We start from the raw sequence: 17,221 nt of genomic DNA, 5'->3' as shown, positions 1-17,221 counted from the left end.
AGGCCATATCACCTAATTAATAACAACAATGAAACAAAAAAACAAGCTTTAAACTTTTTTAATAGAGTTTATATAAAGAAATCCACCCCTTGGCCAACTCTGTACTCCATTTTTGCTTAATGGTATGAACCATAAAGGAATTCAGGTTTATAGGGCTTAGGTTACCTACTGAACCATCACTGATTATGGAAATACTTTCTAAGCAACCTAAAACTAGACAGTGTTTTACCTTTTCTTTATGTCTTTCCAAACAGGCACTCTCAAATTTTAGAAGAGTGTGATACAATGTTAGATAAAGAAAACAAGCTATAAAGACTCCATTCATACATGATATTAAAAATCAAGATATGTGCCTTAGGTATAAAAAGGATAAACGGTTATTTAAAGTAGTCATGATAGGCTTTTTAGCAAAATACTCATGTGTAAATTGTTTCTGGATCTTAAAATACAGAATCTACTTCTTTCTTTAAAGATTTAACCAGTTTTAAAATGTAAGCTTAAAAAGATGAATATTGTTTTGAGAAATAAGAAAAAATGGAAAATTCAAATGTACTTGGCTGACACCTCTTCCAGTAAGTCTGCAGGGTTCCACGGACCCCAGTGGAGAAACAGTGAGTCCAAATACTTGCTAGTACAAATTCAAGGCTCTCCCCAGAATTAGAAGCAGCAACCCAAGTTATTAATAATAAGTCTCTGAAGGAATACTCTCAAAGGACCCAGACCAACTATTCTTCTACCTTCGCTAAGGACAAACAGGTGACAATGAGTTTGAATTGTACCATGGGGGATTACAGTTAGATTATAGGTAGAACTTTCTCAATAGCATAGGGTTAAAACCTAGAAAGAAGTAGCCAAGAGAGGCGGTGCAAACCTCTTTCCCAGCAGTCTCTTTCAAAAAGTGAGATTTTCACATGTCAGGAAGCTGTGGTTTATCAAGGCCTCGGGTAGAGAAAGCACACGTTGAACCCAAGCTAAGGGCACACTGTCGCCTGGAGCAACTCCACCCTACTCAGAGTAACCTTTGTTGCTGCCATTCCATCCGACCCTGAGAATTAATAAAAGGTCAGAAAGAGCTTCAGAGTGTAATGACCCAGACAGAAAACAAATGCTCGCCGGATCAAGGCAGGTTATTCCGGGCGGTCAGCCTGGCACTGACTCGCATACTTGGGGGCTGGAGATGAGGACGAGGCTCAGAGAGGCTCAACCACCCGAGAGGGGTCTGAAACCCGTATTACAGACGCATATCACCCTGACCACGCATCCAGAAATAGTGCTTCCCAAACTCCTTTTTTTCCTCCTCATTCCAAACTTGACTTGCCCCAACCCTGTGGACTTATGTTCTTCCTTACCATCTACAAGTAAGGGGTACAGAAGAGCAGATGAAAAAGTCCCTCAAGAGACAATCTGAATGAGAAAAAATATATATGGGGAAGATAATACCCCAAACACGGTACTAATGATTGGGTCAGCATTTATAAAATTGTGAACTTTTTTCCTCTTTCCTACTATCCAAAAAACATTTAAATTAACCAGTTATTTTATTACACACACCATACGCATGGACTTTTATAACATAAAAATTCTTTCTAAGACAACGAACTGGAGAATCCTTGGAGAAGCTCAAAAAGGTGTCACTCCCCTACCTGTCCATTATCTTTCCACATTTTCCTAATGGTTGGGGCAAATATTACAAGAGCTACCCCCACTGGCCCATGTCCAAACTGGGCCCCCAGGCAAATTCTTTTTCCACGGTTGCCACAAAAGAAAGGGGAAAAAACAAGTGGGTTGTTAATTGTTCACTCTGCCCCCTCATTTCCTGGCTGAACTTGCCAACCAGAAGCGGCAAGACCCAAAAGCCCCATAGGCACAGGCACTAGGCTGTGGACAAGCAAGAGGCTGAGACGGAGAGACCTCCAGAGAAGCAGGATGCCCCGGAGATGTTGAGAGGTTAATCAGAAGGTGCCCTGGACTTTGGGGCAGAAGCCCCAGCTCCAGCCTAGCTCTGCCACCGTGACTAGCCAAATCGCCTTAGTTCTTTTTTTTTTAATATTGACTGATTTCTCCACCCCACCCCGTTGTCTGCTCTCTGTGTCCATTCACTGCGTGTTGTTCTGTGTCTGCTTGCCTTCTCATTAGGCGGCTCCGGGAACCGATCCTGGGACCTTCCAGAGCGGGAGAGAGGCGATCATTCTCTTGCGCCCACCTCAGCTCCCTGCCTTAGGTCTTTAACTCATGCTCAAATCAGGCGGCACAACCCAAATGTCACCCCGACGGCACATGTGCAAAGGATGCAGAAGAAGAGCTTCACACCACTGACCAAAAAAGCATCAGGGCCTCAGATGAAAAGCCATGGTTTCCCCATCCCTGTCTCTCCTTCCACCACTAGAGTCTTCTCAAAGACACAGCCTACAATTTCCTGGTGGTGATTTTGGGCCATCTTATCTGAAATGAAAACCCAGGCACATGGTCTGAACACAGAGTAATATATATGAAATCAGGACTATCTTTAGGAGGTGGCATGGGACTGTCCGTAGCAGCATGGGGCGCGGCAGGAAAGTCCCTGACATCTCGCTTCACCAGCCCGAAGCATCGCCATGCTGCATCCCCTCTCTCACTTGAAAGCTCATACTGGATTTTCTGTTATGGCTTCCTGATGGAAGCTTTACCATCTTCCCTGAGAGAAAGAAGCTTCCTCCAGGCTCCAGCATCAGTGAGGAAGAGCTCACAGATCCCCACGATGCTAACAGCTATGTCTTCCTTCACATCAGGTACAAGTCACCTCACTGATTTGGGCTATAGAGGGGAAAAAAAAAAAACTCAAGAAGAAAGAGGCCCCAGGAAGAGCCCTCAGACCTCATAAAGCTCTTGCACACAGAGCAACCCAACAACCAGCTCACCAGGCCTGCCTGGCCCTGCATCAAAACACTTGCTCCAGGGTCTAGAGTTCACCCACTGGGTCAGGAAGGCAATTCCCCACCGGCAGTTCAGCCATCTGGAAGCCTTTTTGAAAACCTCTGAGTTACCCTCGAAGCAATTATCAGTGACCAGCATAGCAACAGGTGGATATATAGTACCTGGGAGAAGCTAACTGGGCAGGGCCGAAGGATTGCCTGGTAACGTGCCCCAAGTTCATCTCAGTCTCTTGCCCCACAGGTAACTGGCACCTGCTGAGTGCACAACCACCATGGAAACTCTCAAAACACCAACTCCCCCAGAGGAAAGTGGCCAGCTTGAATCAGTCCACCGGGCTCCGGCTCGCCACCTTCTCTGTTTCCACAAGTTGTTTTAATCTGGAAACCGCATCTCTAGCCACAGGCTGGCTGCCTCGCACGGAGCATTCCACCACCAGACCAAGTCAGCGTCCGCTTCCGCACTTTGATTTCCCACAACCTGACACATTTCCCCGCAGCGGACCGCCCACCCTTCCTCCCTGCCTTCAGAACTGCCCCCTTCACACCTGCACGCTCACAAACACACGAGGGCCGAGATTCCAGGCCCTGTGCAGGGAATGCAGTGTACCTGTAAGGCAGCAGAAGGCTTTTCCTCAGAGGAACATGGGTCAAATCCCAGCCTTGCTTCTTACTAGCTGTCTGACCTGGAGCAGGTTAATCTCTAAGCCTCAGGTGCCTGGGCTGTAAGATTGACCTCAAGGGTTTGTTGTGAGGATTAAACATGAGAATGCATAAAGGGTGCTTAGCAGAAAACTTGGCCGTGGTAAGATCCAAGCCCCGCCCTCCAGGAACTACGGTTCTGGAAGAGATTTTGGCTAATGAACCCTAACTGGCACTGATTATTCACTTAATGTGCAGACAAATCCCAGATCTCTTTTGCATGTGTTTGCGGCTTTGTGTTAAGAAAGAAACGGGCTTTCTCTCTCCCACACTCCCTGGGTTCTCCTGCGTGGCAGGGTCTCCATGGGGTAGGGAGCTGCCAGCGGCCACCTGCCCATGGGCACAACCACCCTGCTGCCCTGGAAACTGAGCTCAGACCGGAAGCCAGCATCCCTCCCAATGGCCAGAGGAAGAGGATGGAGAAGATGAGTCTACCAGTGATGTATATTCATGACCTGCAAACCCACACACCAGCCAGGCTGGCATGAGAAAGATGACCTTGTCTACCAGGCTGGGCAGAACCAGGCAGGGAGAGGGGCAAAACGAGGGGCCAAGCAGAAGCCTGAGGTTTCAGGTTGAAGATACCCCCTTGCTGCCAACCTGCTGGACTGCGAGCAATGGCGACAGGGTAGGGATGTTATACACAACAGGGGCCTGAAGGGGGGGGGGGGGGGGGGGGGGGGGGGGGAGGCGGAGCAAAGGGCGAGAATAAGGAGGCCCCCCAGGTGCTTCTGTGTCCCCTGGAAAGACAGCCTGCAGTGGCCATCTGCACCAACTCCCTTGCCCCTCGTCTGCTTTCCCTCCCCACTCAGGGAGCAATGGCAGAACATCAGGTGAGAAAAGGTGGCTCCGTGCGAGTTCTGACTTCTCGTCATTATCAGCTGGTCAGACAGGGGCTTCAGTCCACCGTGTGGGTTTCGAACAATCATCTCTACCAGTTATAGGCAAGGATTTACGGAGACGTGCAGGTACTAATTCTAAGAACTTGTGCCATCAACTTCAGTCTCCGTGATTCACTGAGCTCAGAGGGCCACCCGGTCAGCAGGAAATTGTGCCCTCTGACGGTAAACAGTGGCTAAGACAAGAGTTCTCAACACACACGGCTTCCAGCCTCCACCTCACCATGTGTCCATCCAGCTGACACAGAAAAGCAAGAATTATCTTCCTCAAATATCACTCTGAGCAGGTCCCTCCCAGGCTCCGGAACCTGCAAGGGCTTCCCATTGAGGTGAATCCTCGTTGTACATCTGTATAGAAGGTCGCAATACATCTTTGTTAACTGACTAATTGAAATTCAAGCTCCGTGCCATCAATCACAACCACTCAGTAGGCCCATCAGCTCACTCCCCTCCGTTTTCCACACTCCACATTAAGACCACACTTGGCCATCCGTTCCCAATCTTCAAGCCAACACACCTAGAATGGTGTCAGAAGGAGGCATCTGGTCCTTCAAAACTCAGCTCTGGACTCCTCTCCTCCAAGACATTTTCCCTCACTCATGAATAAGAATCCCATTCCAGGCAGAAGAGAAAAAGGAATCGTTCCTTCACAGAGTATGACATTATTCATCAACACACACCCACAGATCCCCCTGAGAAGTCAGGTGCGGTGCTAGGCAGTGAAGATACAAAGATGAACACGACAAGATGGGACTCAGAGGATTCCCGTGCTGGACCCCTGGACCCGCAGGTCTCCAAACCCACCCATGCTGACTTTATCATTTTCTCCTCTCCTTCCTCGGGTTAAGGAGAAGAGAGATGTTTCCTGCTCCCCTTTATGTTTTCAACATTGTGCAGCCGGAAATCAGCCGGTGACTTCAACCCCTCAGAATGAGTTCCATCTGGGGACGGGGGACATGAAAAGGAGAGATGCCCTGCTGGGCCTGGCATGCTGTTCTCTCCCACCACACACAGCATGCACACACATGCACCCCTAACCCATGCTGAAGCAGAGCCACTTTCCAATCATCGTTTCCAAAGAGTGTGCTGTGGGAGGAGTCCCGGGTGCTGCTCTCCAGGACACCTGAGGATGCAGTGGCACAGGTCCACTCCCAGTGCGACACTCAGGCACCGTCATGGCAATAATCCTGCACTTGCACACAGCAAGAGGAAGCTGACAAAACACTTTCCCATTAGACCTCACATTAAGCTTCAGATATCCTCTTCTGCAGATGAGGAAGGTGAAACTCAGCGAGGTGAAGTGAGGTATTCCCGGTTCTATAGCTAATAAATAGCAAATTTAATTCATGTATTTTTTTACTTAAAGTGAAACCTACATCTCCTGACCTTAGCTCCAATAGTCTTTTCACTCTTTTGCCTCTAAATGCTAAGCCTTTCTCAGGCAAGCTTGCTGGGCATCTACAAGAGCCTGATCCTCTGACGGCTTCTTTTCTTTCAAAAAGAAACCTTCCATTTCCAAGGCCTCAGAATGATGGGTTTTTGCTCTAGCCCCAGTCCAGATAGATTCGAACAGGAGGTGGTATAACATAATGGAGTAGAGAGTTGAGTCAGACAAAGTTGGGTCTGAGTCAAGAGGTTGTCTTTCACACATTCTTGACTTTAACAAGCCCCATTTAGAACTGCGTTAAACTATACCTAGGAGTAAAAATGCCTTCCTGATATTAAGAATATACCCTGCACTCCCACAAAAAAGAAGATTTTACCACCACACCCTCCGACATTTCTCAAAACCAGGAAAACCTTCCTTAAATCCAACTAAATCCACTCCCATCCCCACCCACCCGGGAATGCAGGATTCATTTACCCATACTTTGCCCTCTGCATACATGGCAGAATCACAGCCAGAAGAGTCTCTTAAAGGGTCTCTGATATTTGAAGGGAAGGCTGGCAAATCATGAACTCTTTCAGTTCAAGATTAGCTCCCACCAAGCCTGCCCTGTTTCCCTCTGCTCTATGAAAAAGGCAGCAAGATGAACTATGAGATAACTGTTATACCAAGGGCCATGAAAAAAATCCCAGAACCAAGGTCTAGGCATGTTTCTTCATGGATAGACACATCCTGTCCTTGTGCCCAGAAAAGAGAAACGCTTGAAGGCTTAGAAGGTTCATCTTCTGCATTTCTGACCCAGGTCCCCATCCCTCAAAAATGCCCGGCTCACCCTGTTTCTTTTGTCTTTCTCTCTATTGTTCCCCTTTACTGATCTCTTGCCTCTGACCTCATACTTTCCCCGCTATTTTCTAAGTTTGTTTTTCATGGTCGGAGCCTCTTCCTCCTGGAAGTCTTCACTTTTCCAGGGTCCTTTTTTCTTGTACTTTGAGTACCACGTGGCATATTTTTCTTGCGATGGCTCCATCACCTTCATAAGAGTGAAACTCAAGTGTCTTTATTTCTTACACATCTATCCTTCCACCCTCTGCTTCTCAACTTCCACATCCCCTCTCTCTAGGCAGCACCCCCTTTCAACAACCATCACTCTTAGGTAATACCAGGATAAGCTCACAAGAGCATTCAAGAAACGCTTGTTGAAATGAAATGAATGAAACTGAACAGACTGGGAAGGGTTCCAGGAAAGATGGTCTATTGCTCAGCTGCCTCACCCGAGAGCACAAACCACTGCTGTTAGGGACAGGGTCCTGGCCCTCAAAGTAAATGGAAAGGACACACGGCATCAATGAGCCAGAAGATCCCCTCAACTCCCCAGCCAGGCGTGGGCCTGGCAATTAAACCCAGCTCCCCGAAGCCCCCCTGTGACGCAGGCTGAGTGGGGAACACCCTATGATTTTCTATACCAATCCTCAGCATGGGGAAAGTGAGCTTCCCACACTACTCAGATGTCACACTTACCTAGTCAAAAAAAAAAAAGAAAAAAAAAAGCTGGCACAAACCACGGTGGTGTGGCCACGCCTAGATGCCTGAAGACCATCATGTGGTAGGAACCCATTCATTCCACGTGAAAACGGCGCCGCTTCCCCCCATGAACGGCCAGGGAGGCAATCAGGGATGGCCAAAGGCGAAAACAATAAAAATAAAAACTGAGATGGATTTCAGAAATATAATTTTAGGCCAGGAGCCATTTAACCTCACTCTGTGCCTGCTATCGCCATCCGAAAAAATGGGAGTAACAAGAACACCCACCTCGGAAGAGTTTTTGAGGACTCTGCATAGTGGACAGCACATGGTAAGGGTACAATAAATACTAGCGGCTCTTCTTTCTCTTGTAACTCATTTTGCTGTGAGGATCAAATGAGGCGCAAAGCAGCGCAGACCCCCATGTAAGTGTGCTGTACACTGCGTCGCTGACCCCTGGCCCTGAGTTGGGGAGATGGGGGGCAAGCGTAGAAGCTACGGCACCCCCTGGCCCTGGTACCAGGAGCGAGCCCGGATCTGGCCCTGGGAAAGCCGCCTGCATTCCTCCGGGAGGTTTCCCGCCACCATGCCCTGGGGGCCTGGACGGCTCCGCGGAGCCGGGAGGAGGGACAGGGCAGAAGGCAGGGGGCGGGCCAGGGACCTACCTGCTTTCACTGCACTCCTTCCGCTCCCTCACCCGCAGCCACTTGCGGAGGAGAAAGCGCTTTCGGCGCGGGGAAGCGCTGGGTGTGGAGCAGTTGGACCACGGGGTGTCCTCGTCGCTCGAAGGCGTGATCTCGATGGACGGCAGCTGCAGGAACTCCTTGCCGGGGGCCAAGACGCCGGGCAGGTCCCGGGCCAGGCCCGCCTCCAGGCTCTGCTCCTGCACGTTCTTCATGCGGCGCATCTTGAAGCGCCGGCGGCGGAGCGTGGGGGTGGACGAGCTCGACCAGGCCGGGCTGCCGTCGGGCGCGCCCTGCGGCTCGGGGAGCTGCAGGGCGGGCGGCTGCAGGTTCTCCATCGCGCTGGCCGCCGGCATGGGGCTCCCGCGCCTCGGCGCTCGCTCGGGCAGCGCGGCTCCGGGCTCCGCCTCCCTGCTCCCCGCCCCGCCGCACTCGCTTCCTTCCCGTCTCCCGTTAGGAAACCCGCTCAAGCCGCCAGAAGGGCAAGTTCCTTTCCCCGGAGCGCCGCGAGGCAGAGAGGGGACGCGGGGCGGCCAACTTTCCCGCGCGGGCGGCCTGGGCTGTCGGCGCCGGCGCGTCCCGCCACGCGTGCCGCCACCCGCTGCCCTCCTGGGGCTGCCCGCGCGCGCCCGCTTGTTTTTCTTCCGCTGCGCTCCCTCGCTGGCTGGCGTCTGGCCCCGCGCCCCAGGGGGCCGCTCGGCAAACTCTCAGCGGTTTGCGTCGGGCAGACCAGGTTGCGGAGCCGGCGTGGCGCTGCAGGGAGGTGGAGAGCGGGAGGAAGAGGCAGTGGGAGGAGGGACAGGGAAAGAGAGAGAAAGCAAGCGAGACGCTGGAGAAAAACAAAGGAGGAGGAGCAGGGGGCTAGCAGGGGGGTAAGGGGAGGTCATTTCGGTCCAGAAAGGGCATGCACAGGCAGTCACAGCGAGTGAAACTGTACCCGGAATCCTCGGGGGAGGGCTCTACCTCCGCGGAAAGGCTGCTCCAATCAGCCTCACGAAATCGGATCACAAACCAAACTTTCTCAAAGCCAGGATTGGCCACGCGGCTCTCATTAGTGTAACTCTCTGCTGCTTCCTGGGAGGGGGGTGTCGGGGGAAAGCCAATGAATTCAGTTTTCACTCTCCCCCACACTAGCGGACTTTTCTGCTGAATTTCTTCTCTTAGGAGAGGTGCTCTCTTTGAATTATTGGGGGGAGGGGAGGGGAGGTGCGATGAGAAGGCAAGGTACCTGGAGGCTGCTTCCAAAATGACAACCTGACAAGACAGTTCCCCCGTGGGATGAGCTGAGGACACCGAACATGACATACCAAAGAAAGACAGACAATAGGGTCTACAGACAAAGGACAAACAGGACCAGTGAGGAAAAGGGACTGAAACCTGTATATCGTCAGTGACCCTGTCAATTCCGTCACCCCTTCCCAAGCGAAGAATGAAACTAGAGGAGGCTGAGCACCCACAAGGAGATGCATCCAACAAAGCCCGAGGGCGTCACAAGTTCCCCTTTACGTTCCTGGGGGCTGATTCACTTCTGTTTCAGGCTGCAAGGGGGCAGGGACTGGGTCACAAAAGTTCTAGAGTGTCCCCAGGTCATGGAACCTAGGAAGGCTGCGTCAATCCCAGGAGTGTCCCCAGATGTGCTGACCACTCGTTCTCAACACCGAGGGCCTGTCCTAAGAGGCGGGCCCTTGCCCTGATCTTCCTCCATCCCCAGCCCAGAGCATTTGCCCCCCCCCCCAGTAAGTCCAGCAAAAGGGAACCAAAGCAGAGCAGGAAGACTACAAACAGACCAGAAGGAAGAACACAGATTTTCAGTGAAAACAGAAAAAGACCCACAATCCTCTCTGACTCTCCCTGTGATTCCAGTTTCTATGCGGGTGCCCAGCTTCTGTGCCAGGATGAAGTGCAGGGGATCATTTCAAAAGTGCCCACAGGCTTAGGGAAAAAATCACATCCCTAACGACCCCAAGAATTCACCAGAAGAAAATAGATTTCCCCCGTTCAGCAAGACATCCAGCATGACAGCTGGCCCTGGGCCCACCATGAAGCATCTGACACATGGAGCAGGGAGGGGGGCATCTTAATGTTACACAACCTCCAAGAGGCCGTGACCCTGACGGAAGTAAGCCTTGCTCAGGGAGACAGATACCATGGCCAGGAAGCCAAGGCCAGGTATCCCCGTAAACAACTCCCCAGAACCTTGGCCTTCGTGCCTCTGATTCTTCCCCAGATCCGGCCATGGGCTCTCTTAGGCCTGGTTTGGTATCACTGCATTTGAACTTCCGGATGTGGCAAGGAGAGGAGAAGACCCCTTCGCCTCAGGTGTCAGCCCCGGCGAGGAGCGGGACACCTCTTCCGGCCCTGGGACTTGCTGGGCAGCAGCTCCCAGCTCCGGGATGCGGAGCTGAGCCAAGGCCCAACAGAGTTGTTCTCGGCCTTGGATTTCCTCCAAGCACCAGGGCTTTGCAGAGGATCTGATAACTTCCCAATTCGAGGAGCTGCCTGCTGGGCGGGCTGCTGAAGTAGGATGCCAGGGGTCTCAAGTGTTGAGGGGAGAATGGAGCTGGGACACTTCGGTTCCCTTGGAGGCCAAACACGAATAAATAAGAGAAGGGCCCGCCAGGCTGGGGCCAGAAGAAGTAGACGGGCACTCTGGGGAGAGGTTTAACAAGGGGAGCAGCCCTTTTCAAATTTACCTGAATTCAAATGCATGCCTCTTAAAAGGAAGAAAAGCCTGGGCTCTCTCTTCCCACACACTTTCCTCCAGCCACTTTTCCCACCCACAATATACCCTGAACCTAAAACCCTGGGAGATATAATTTAAGCCGTGGGCACAGCAGTGGTGGAGAATGATCATTTACATTTCACCTGGCCTGAGGGAAAACCTCCTCCAAACGCAGTCTGGTGGGGAAGCAGATACCCACGGGGCACCTCAGGGCCCTAACGCTGACCTCACTTCCACCTCCAGGGTCTTTCCATCCGCTTCCTCCATTAAAACCCTCTTCAAAACACACCCGCAGCCACCCCCGGCTGGCCCTGTTTCACCTGTTTACTACGGCATTATCAAGGAAGGATAAATAGCACAGTGCTTTGAAAAGTGAAATGCCTCACAAACGTGAGCTACCAAGCCTCCTGGAGGAAAGATCCCAGTTTCTCCTTCCTTTGATTCCCCCTGGCCCCTGTATCCTGCGCTTTTTATTGGTAGAGTGATCTTTACAGATTTTTAAGGATCATTCATAGCTGATAGTCTATCTTCCCTGCGGCCCTAGGAGTAAGGTAGAACAGGTGTTATTAATCTTATTTTAGAAGAGATTGAAATGAGGCACAGAGAGATTCGGTCATATGTCCAAGGCCACACAGCTGATCAATGGCAAAGTCAGAACGGGAAGTGGGATCTTCTGAAGTCAGTGAGGAGCCCCCAAATTCGAATCAAATGCATCAGCTCTGGAAAGCAGACCCCCTTCAGCACCAATTTTACCAGCTCTCACCTCAGTTGGGTCTGTCATGAAATTCCATGTGCCTGCTCAATCCCATCAGGTATTTTACAGGTGGGGAAATGGAAACACAGTTTTGAAAAACAGTTTCCCAAAGCAGCTGGTTTCTGGGGGTCAGGACCAAAGAGTTTCCACGACCTCCTTCAGAATCGCAGCCATTGTATTCTCTTCCCAAATCCACCCCCCGTCCACTTCTCTCCCATATTGGGTTCCGTGGGGACTCCCCTGTTCTCTGGGAAACTGACTTCACCTCTGGCCCCCGAGGAGGCGGAAGCCAGAACATGGGGCCTCCCTGCCACCCCCCAGCCAGGCTCTGACTTTAAATGAAGGGAGCTCATATTACCAAGCAACTGTTGTTTATTCTCGGCTGTTCGGCTCCGTTTTCCAACGGACACAAGACACCCAACACCTGTCTATTACTTCCAGACCCACAGACGGCATAGTTCATTATTCGACCAAAACTTCCTGGAGGGAACTTAAGTGAAAAATAGCAGCTGCGAAGCTAGATTTCTCCCGGGTTCATAGCTAAGTGAACCCGAGCTGGAGCACCCCAGCACCCGCTGACAGCACCCTTCCCACCAGTCCCAGGGATGCCAGGGACCCCCAGGGGCACAGAGCTCTGCAAGACAGACAGCCCCCACCCCACCCCACCCCCGCCGCCGCAAAGGTGGGACACACAGTCTGTCTCCGCACAGCATTCAGAATGGCCAAGCGCAAGGACTGACCCGCATACAAGGGGGGAAAAGCGAGTATTCGGCATCCATGAAACTACTATAGAAATGGGGCAATGCAGGGCCAGCAGTGTTATTAACTTGTCTGCAAATACAAAATGAAGGATGGCCAGATATTATTCTCTGGCTCTCTCTCTGGTGCTGAGGTGCTGAGCAAAAGGAAATGAGTTTGTGCAAAGTGCAGTGGCGGGTAGGGGTGGGATTCACGTGAGATGATAAACATTTACCAAGGCGGAGGCCAGTTAAAGGCTGGAATGCGTGACCAAGGATGTTTTGAATGGCTTTTTCTGCAGATCTTTAAAGGTAAACTGGAACCTCTTGAGAGGTAGTGGCAGGAAAGAGATTATCTCTTTTTTTTTCCCCCCATATTTTATTTTTAATATTTATTTATTTTAAAGAATTTTTAGATTACATAAATGTTACATAAAAAATACAGGGGATTCCCATATGCCCCACTCTCCCTCCCGCACTTTCCCACATTAACAACATCCTTCATTAGTGTGGGACATTTGTTACAATTGATGAACACATACTGAAGCATGGCCACTGAGTGTGGATTATAGTTTACACTGCAGTTTACACTCTGCCTCACACAATTTCGTAGGTTATGACAAAATATATAATGGCCTGTATCCATCATTGCGACATCATGCAGGTCAATTCCAATGTCCCAAAAAATGCCCCCATATACACCTATTTTTCCCTCTCCCTCCCCTCAGAACCTCCAGTGGTCACTCCCTCCACATCAATGATAAAAGTTCTTCCATTGCTAGAATCACAGTAAGTCTGTAGTAGAATAATAGTAAGTCTACTTTAGTCCATTGTTGATTCCCCAATTTCAAGGTTATCGCTAAAGGCCAGTCCTCACTCTACCACTGTGGTTCTATAAGGCCCAAATGCTCCCTCTTTACAATAAAAGCAATTCACTTGCTCCTAAAACAAAGTCTGTTTGGGCGCAAGCATTTCTGACTACAGCCGTTTTGATTGCCAGGTGCTAAATATCTCCCTGAGCCCCACAAACAGGTTTAATGTCTTGCACGGTGGAATAGTGAAATAGAAGAACATGGGATCAATCTCTAGAGTGAAGATGGGGGAAAGAACTGGAGGGGAGGATGGGGTGGGAGTAGGAATTGGAGTGAGGGAGCATAAGCCCCTGTCCTTTGGGCCTCCTTCTACTCCTTTTACTAGCCCGTGCCTCGTTTCCCAGTCCGTGTAGGAGCTAGCTCCTTAAGAAGGGTCAGAAGAAACGACACCACGTTGTGTGATTACACATGGCAGATGGAGAAGGAGGCTGAGGCTTGGCTAAACACAATCTAAAGAAAAGACACAGCTGACCAGCCACCACGTCCAGCTATTCCTTCAGAGGAAACAGCAAGGAAGTGCTGTGAGACTCTTCTGATGTCTCAGTTCCTGAGAACAGAGCGCTCAGCTGTGAGGAATGCACAAGGTCGGTGAGCCTTCAGGTTCAAGTCGCCTTCGCAGGGGCCAGGGTAAGCAGTGACGTCACCTCAGAAGAAGGACTGTCACCAGATAAGCCTCCCTGGTTTAACTGCTCATGGACAGGCTTATTAGAAATCAAGCAAGAATGTTTTGCCCAACAACATTTGCCCGCCGCTGTTCTTGAACCCAAGATATCGAGACACAGAAAGACATCATCTCTTGTCCTCGAACTCTTACAAGGACAGCCATTGTGCAAAACCAGGGCTGGAAAAGACTTCTCGAGGTCACCCCATGCATCCCCTTCCCTCCCGTCCCAGGGAGGGCAGGTGGCCGGCTTTGCCTATTCCGCTGCCTTCCTTACCTGCTTCACAAACGTTATCAGGCCCTATGAACTAGTGATGAGGTGCACAGGCCAAAGCCACTCATTTTCAGTGGGGCAGGTGTACCTCAGTGTTTGAGCACCTGCTTTGCATGTACGAGGTCCTGGGTTCAATCCCTAATACCTCTGGAAAAAAAAAACAAAAACAGCACTTCCACCACTTACTAGATGCTTGATTTGGGGTAAGTTATTTAACTATCTGTCTCTCAAATTTCCCAGTCAAAATCAAAACATCTCTTTCCTGGGGCTGATGTCAGCATTAAATGAATTAATACAGGTAGGACACTTAGAGCAGTGCTCTATAAATGTTAGCCATTGTTATATCTAATTAAGTCTCCTTTATGATCCCCTTGATAGGAAACAGGGCCTTTTGTTTTGATTTTCAATTCAGTTTAATTCTACACGTAGTTGTTAAGCTAGAGCACTGTGTAAGGCTCCTTACTGGGTAAGTGCTGGGGATGCGGCAAGGTAAATGAGACCCAGTTGGTGCCTTGGAACACACAATCTAAGCAAGGCAGAATTATATCAATGCAAAATATCAGTGCATAAAACCTGTGAGTAGAGAGATGGATAAATTTTAACTGTAGGGAAAGAGATAGTCTGGGCAGGCTTTATGAAGTGAATGGTATTTAAGTCAAGCCTTAAAGTATGAATTTCAATAGGAAAGAAGGATAGGGCATTCCAGAATAAAAGAACAGCCTGAGTCAAGGCATTGAGGAGTGAAATCAGTGGGAGAGGTTTTGGAAAGAGAGAAGGATAAGTCAGGACATATGGAAGGACATACATAATAGGCTGGACAAATAAAATGATCAGATGGTGAAGAGTGTTGAATGTCTATATTTTGTTCTTTAGATGAAGGGAGACTATTCAAATTTGGGTTTTTGTTTTTTTTTGATTTTTGGTCTGGTTTGGTTTTTTTTTTTTGAGGGAGGAGCGGGATGGCATTATGGACTTGATTTGAGTAACATTAACACTGTTGACAGTGTGACAGATGCACTCACTGGAGAAGCAGAAGATGGGAGTACACGGGCCAAGGGTATCATTCACTTAGGCAGTATGTTGTGAATATCAACTACAGGCATAGCAAATAGTTCAGGTGAGAAAGAAGATCTGAACTGGGGGCAAGGGGAAATGTGGAAAGAGAGGAAATGGGCGAGGGAAAAAAAAGGAGTAAAGAGCCCTACGAAGTTTTATTCAGTGAGGCAGGATGGAAGAAATCCAAGAGAGGGCAATGATTCAGAAGTCAAGAGGGGGAAAGAGCCAACATTTATTAATGGCCACGGCAAACCAGGCAATGTGCTAATTGCTTCACGCATAAAATCCCATTCTACTCCCAACAGCCCTGAGAAAGAGATATCAAAAGCCCCATTTGAGGAGGATGAGAGATTTTAAAAGGGGACTTGGCCAAGTTCCCACAGCTAGCAAGTAGAAGATGAGCACAAATTTAAATGAGGGTCTCTCTACTCCAAAACTCATGTTTTTCCAGTTATACCACATTTCATAAAGGTAAATGATGCCAAATACTATAATGAAGTCAGGAAGGAGGAAGATTGAGATAATTTCATGAGATTTTGTTAATTAGGTCATTGATGATGTTTAAGAGAACAATTTCAGTGGAGTGGCAAGAGAAGAAATGAGATTGCTGTAGTTTGTTAAAGATTAAGTAGGGAATGAATAAATGGAGGCTGCAAGATTAGGCTGTTCTTTCCAGAAATTAGGCAGTGAAAGGAGTGAGAGAAATCTATTCATTCTCAAATAATTATTGAGCATCTTCTATATGCTAATCACTGTTCTAGGTGTTAGAGTGGTGAATGACAGCAGGAGAGAAAAAGAAAAGAAGGGGACATTTGGAGAATGGGGATAAGGGTTTTGTGTCGTTTGTTTTTAAATCTGTGTGTGTGTGTGTTTTATTGTTGGTAGATGTTATGTGTCAGAGAAACAAAATGTGACTATATGATTATGTCACTTAAAATGGAGCTTTGCCTGTATCTACTAAGAAGATTGAATCTTGGTGGTATACCTGCTAATCTAGCAAATCAATGAAAAAGTATTTAATATGTTCAGGCACTAAGCAATACATAAAACTGAAGGGTTTCTATAAAGTTCTTGCAAAACTACTTGTTTATTCCTGAAAACATTTTTTGGAATGCTTCTCAGAGATGACCTTGGCTTCAGTTGCTTTGAATCTGTACCGGGGGGAGGGGAAGTGAGGGTGAAAGAAATCAGTCCAAGAAGTACGATTTGGTAAAAGTTGCTTCAATAGAAACAGGTACAAAATGCAGCATGAACCCAAAGAAGAACAGTTCCTCATCCAGAGAGAACAGCAAAGAGAAGATAATACTTAGCAGAGGTTGAAGGAGAGCGGAGGAGTTTTCCAGGTGGACCAAAATGGGCATGTTTCCAGGCAGAGGAAAGCACATGAACAGAGGCACTGAGGTGTAAGAGCGAGCACGGTGTGTTCTTGGAATTACTAGAACAGGTTGACTGGAGCACAGTGTTCAACTGGGTGAGGGGTGAGGGGTGAGTGGAAAAGAGATTGTATCTACTATAAATCTTCTTTCATTCATCTATTCAGGCATTTATGGAGCACACTCTGTTCTGGGTGCTGGAAAAAAGGGGTGCACAGAAAGAAGTCTGTGCCCTTGAGGAGCTTACTTTCTTGAGAGGACAAAATTCCAGAATGATGCAGTGGAGATATCAAAAATCTGGTCCAACCCTCAGTTTATACCCACTGTTCCTTCTGTTTTACAGATTAGAAAATTGAGGCACAGGGAGGCTGCACACTTTTACTAAGACTACACATCAAAACTGTGAAGTATCACAGAATACAAAGGGTTTTGCATGCAAAGACTAAGGTTGAAAGAGTTGAAAGCTTAGGCCACTTAAAGAGAAGGGTGCAAGGAAATTTTTCCTTTTTAAGTGCAAAAGCAAACCATCTAGGCTCTTATTTTTTGACGGGAACTCAGGACTTTCTACCTTCCTAAGTCAGGAAACCGTAGCTACCTTTTATGGACAAGCAAACCAAGACCCAGCGAGGGAGAGATGTTTGAGCAGTACGCTCCAGTCGCTTCTAAGGTTT

The 17,221-nt window shown here is 48.9% G+C and overlaps 1 protein-coding gene across 2 annotated transcripts in view; it reads right to left on the bottom strand.

Annotated features, from left to right (window-relative positions):
- GRAMD1B (GRAM domain containing 1B) overlaps nt 1–9,039 on the bottom strand; it is a 200,836-nt gene extending 191,797 nt beyond the window's left edge. The window contains exon 1 of one of the 2 annotated variants that reach the window (XM_071212384.1): nt 8,084–9,039. In XM_071212384.1, the coding sequence (XP_071068485.1) occupies nt 8,084–8,457 (374 nt within the window). In that variant the 5' untranslated portion in view covers nt 8,458–9,039. The remainder of the gene's footprint in view (nt 1–8,083) is intronic. The other variant, XM_012525562.4, reaches the window with a different exon arrangement.
- Nucleotides 9,040–17,221: the final 8,182 nt, after the last annotated feature.

The sequence above is a fragment of the Dasypus novemcinctus genome, chromosome 27 (genome assembly GCF_030445035.2).
Source record: "Dasypus novemcinctus isolate mDasNov1 chromosome 27, mDasNov1.1.hap2, whole genome shotgun sequence".
NCBI lineage: Eukaryota > Metazoa > Chordata > Mammalia > Cingulata > Dasypodidae > Dasypus > Dasypus novemcinctus.
The sequence above is the reverse complement of the archived record's forward strand: the minus strand, read 5'-3'. Positions and strand labels throughout refer to the sequence as shown.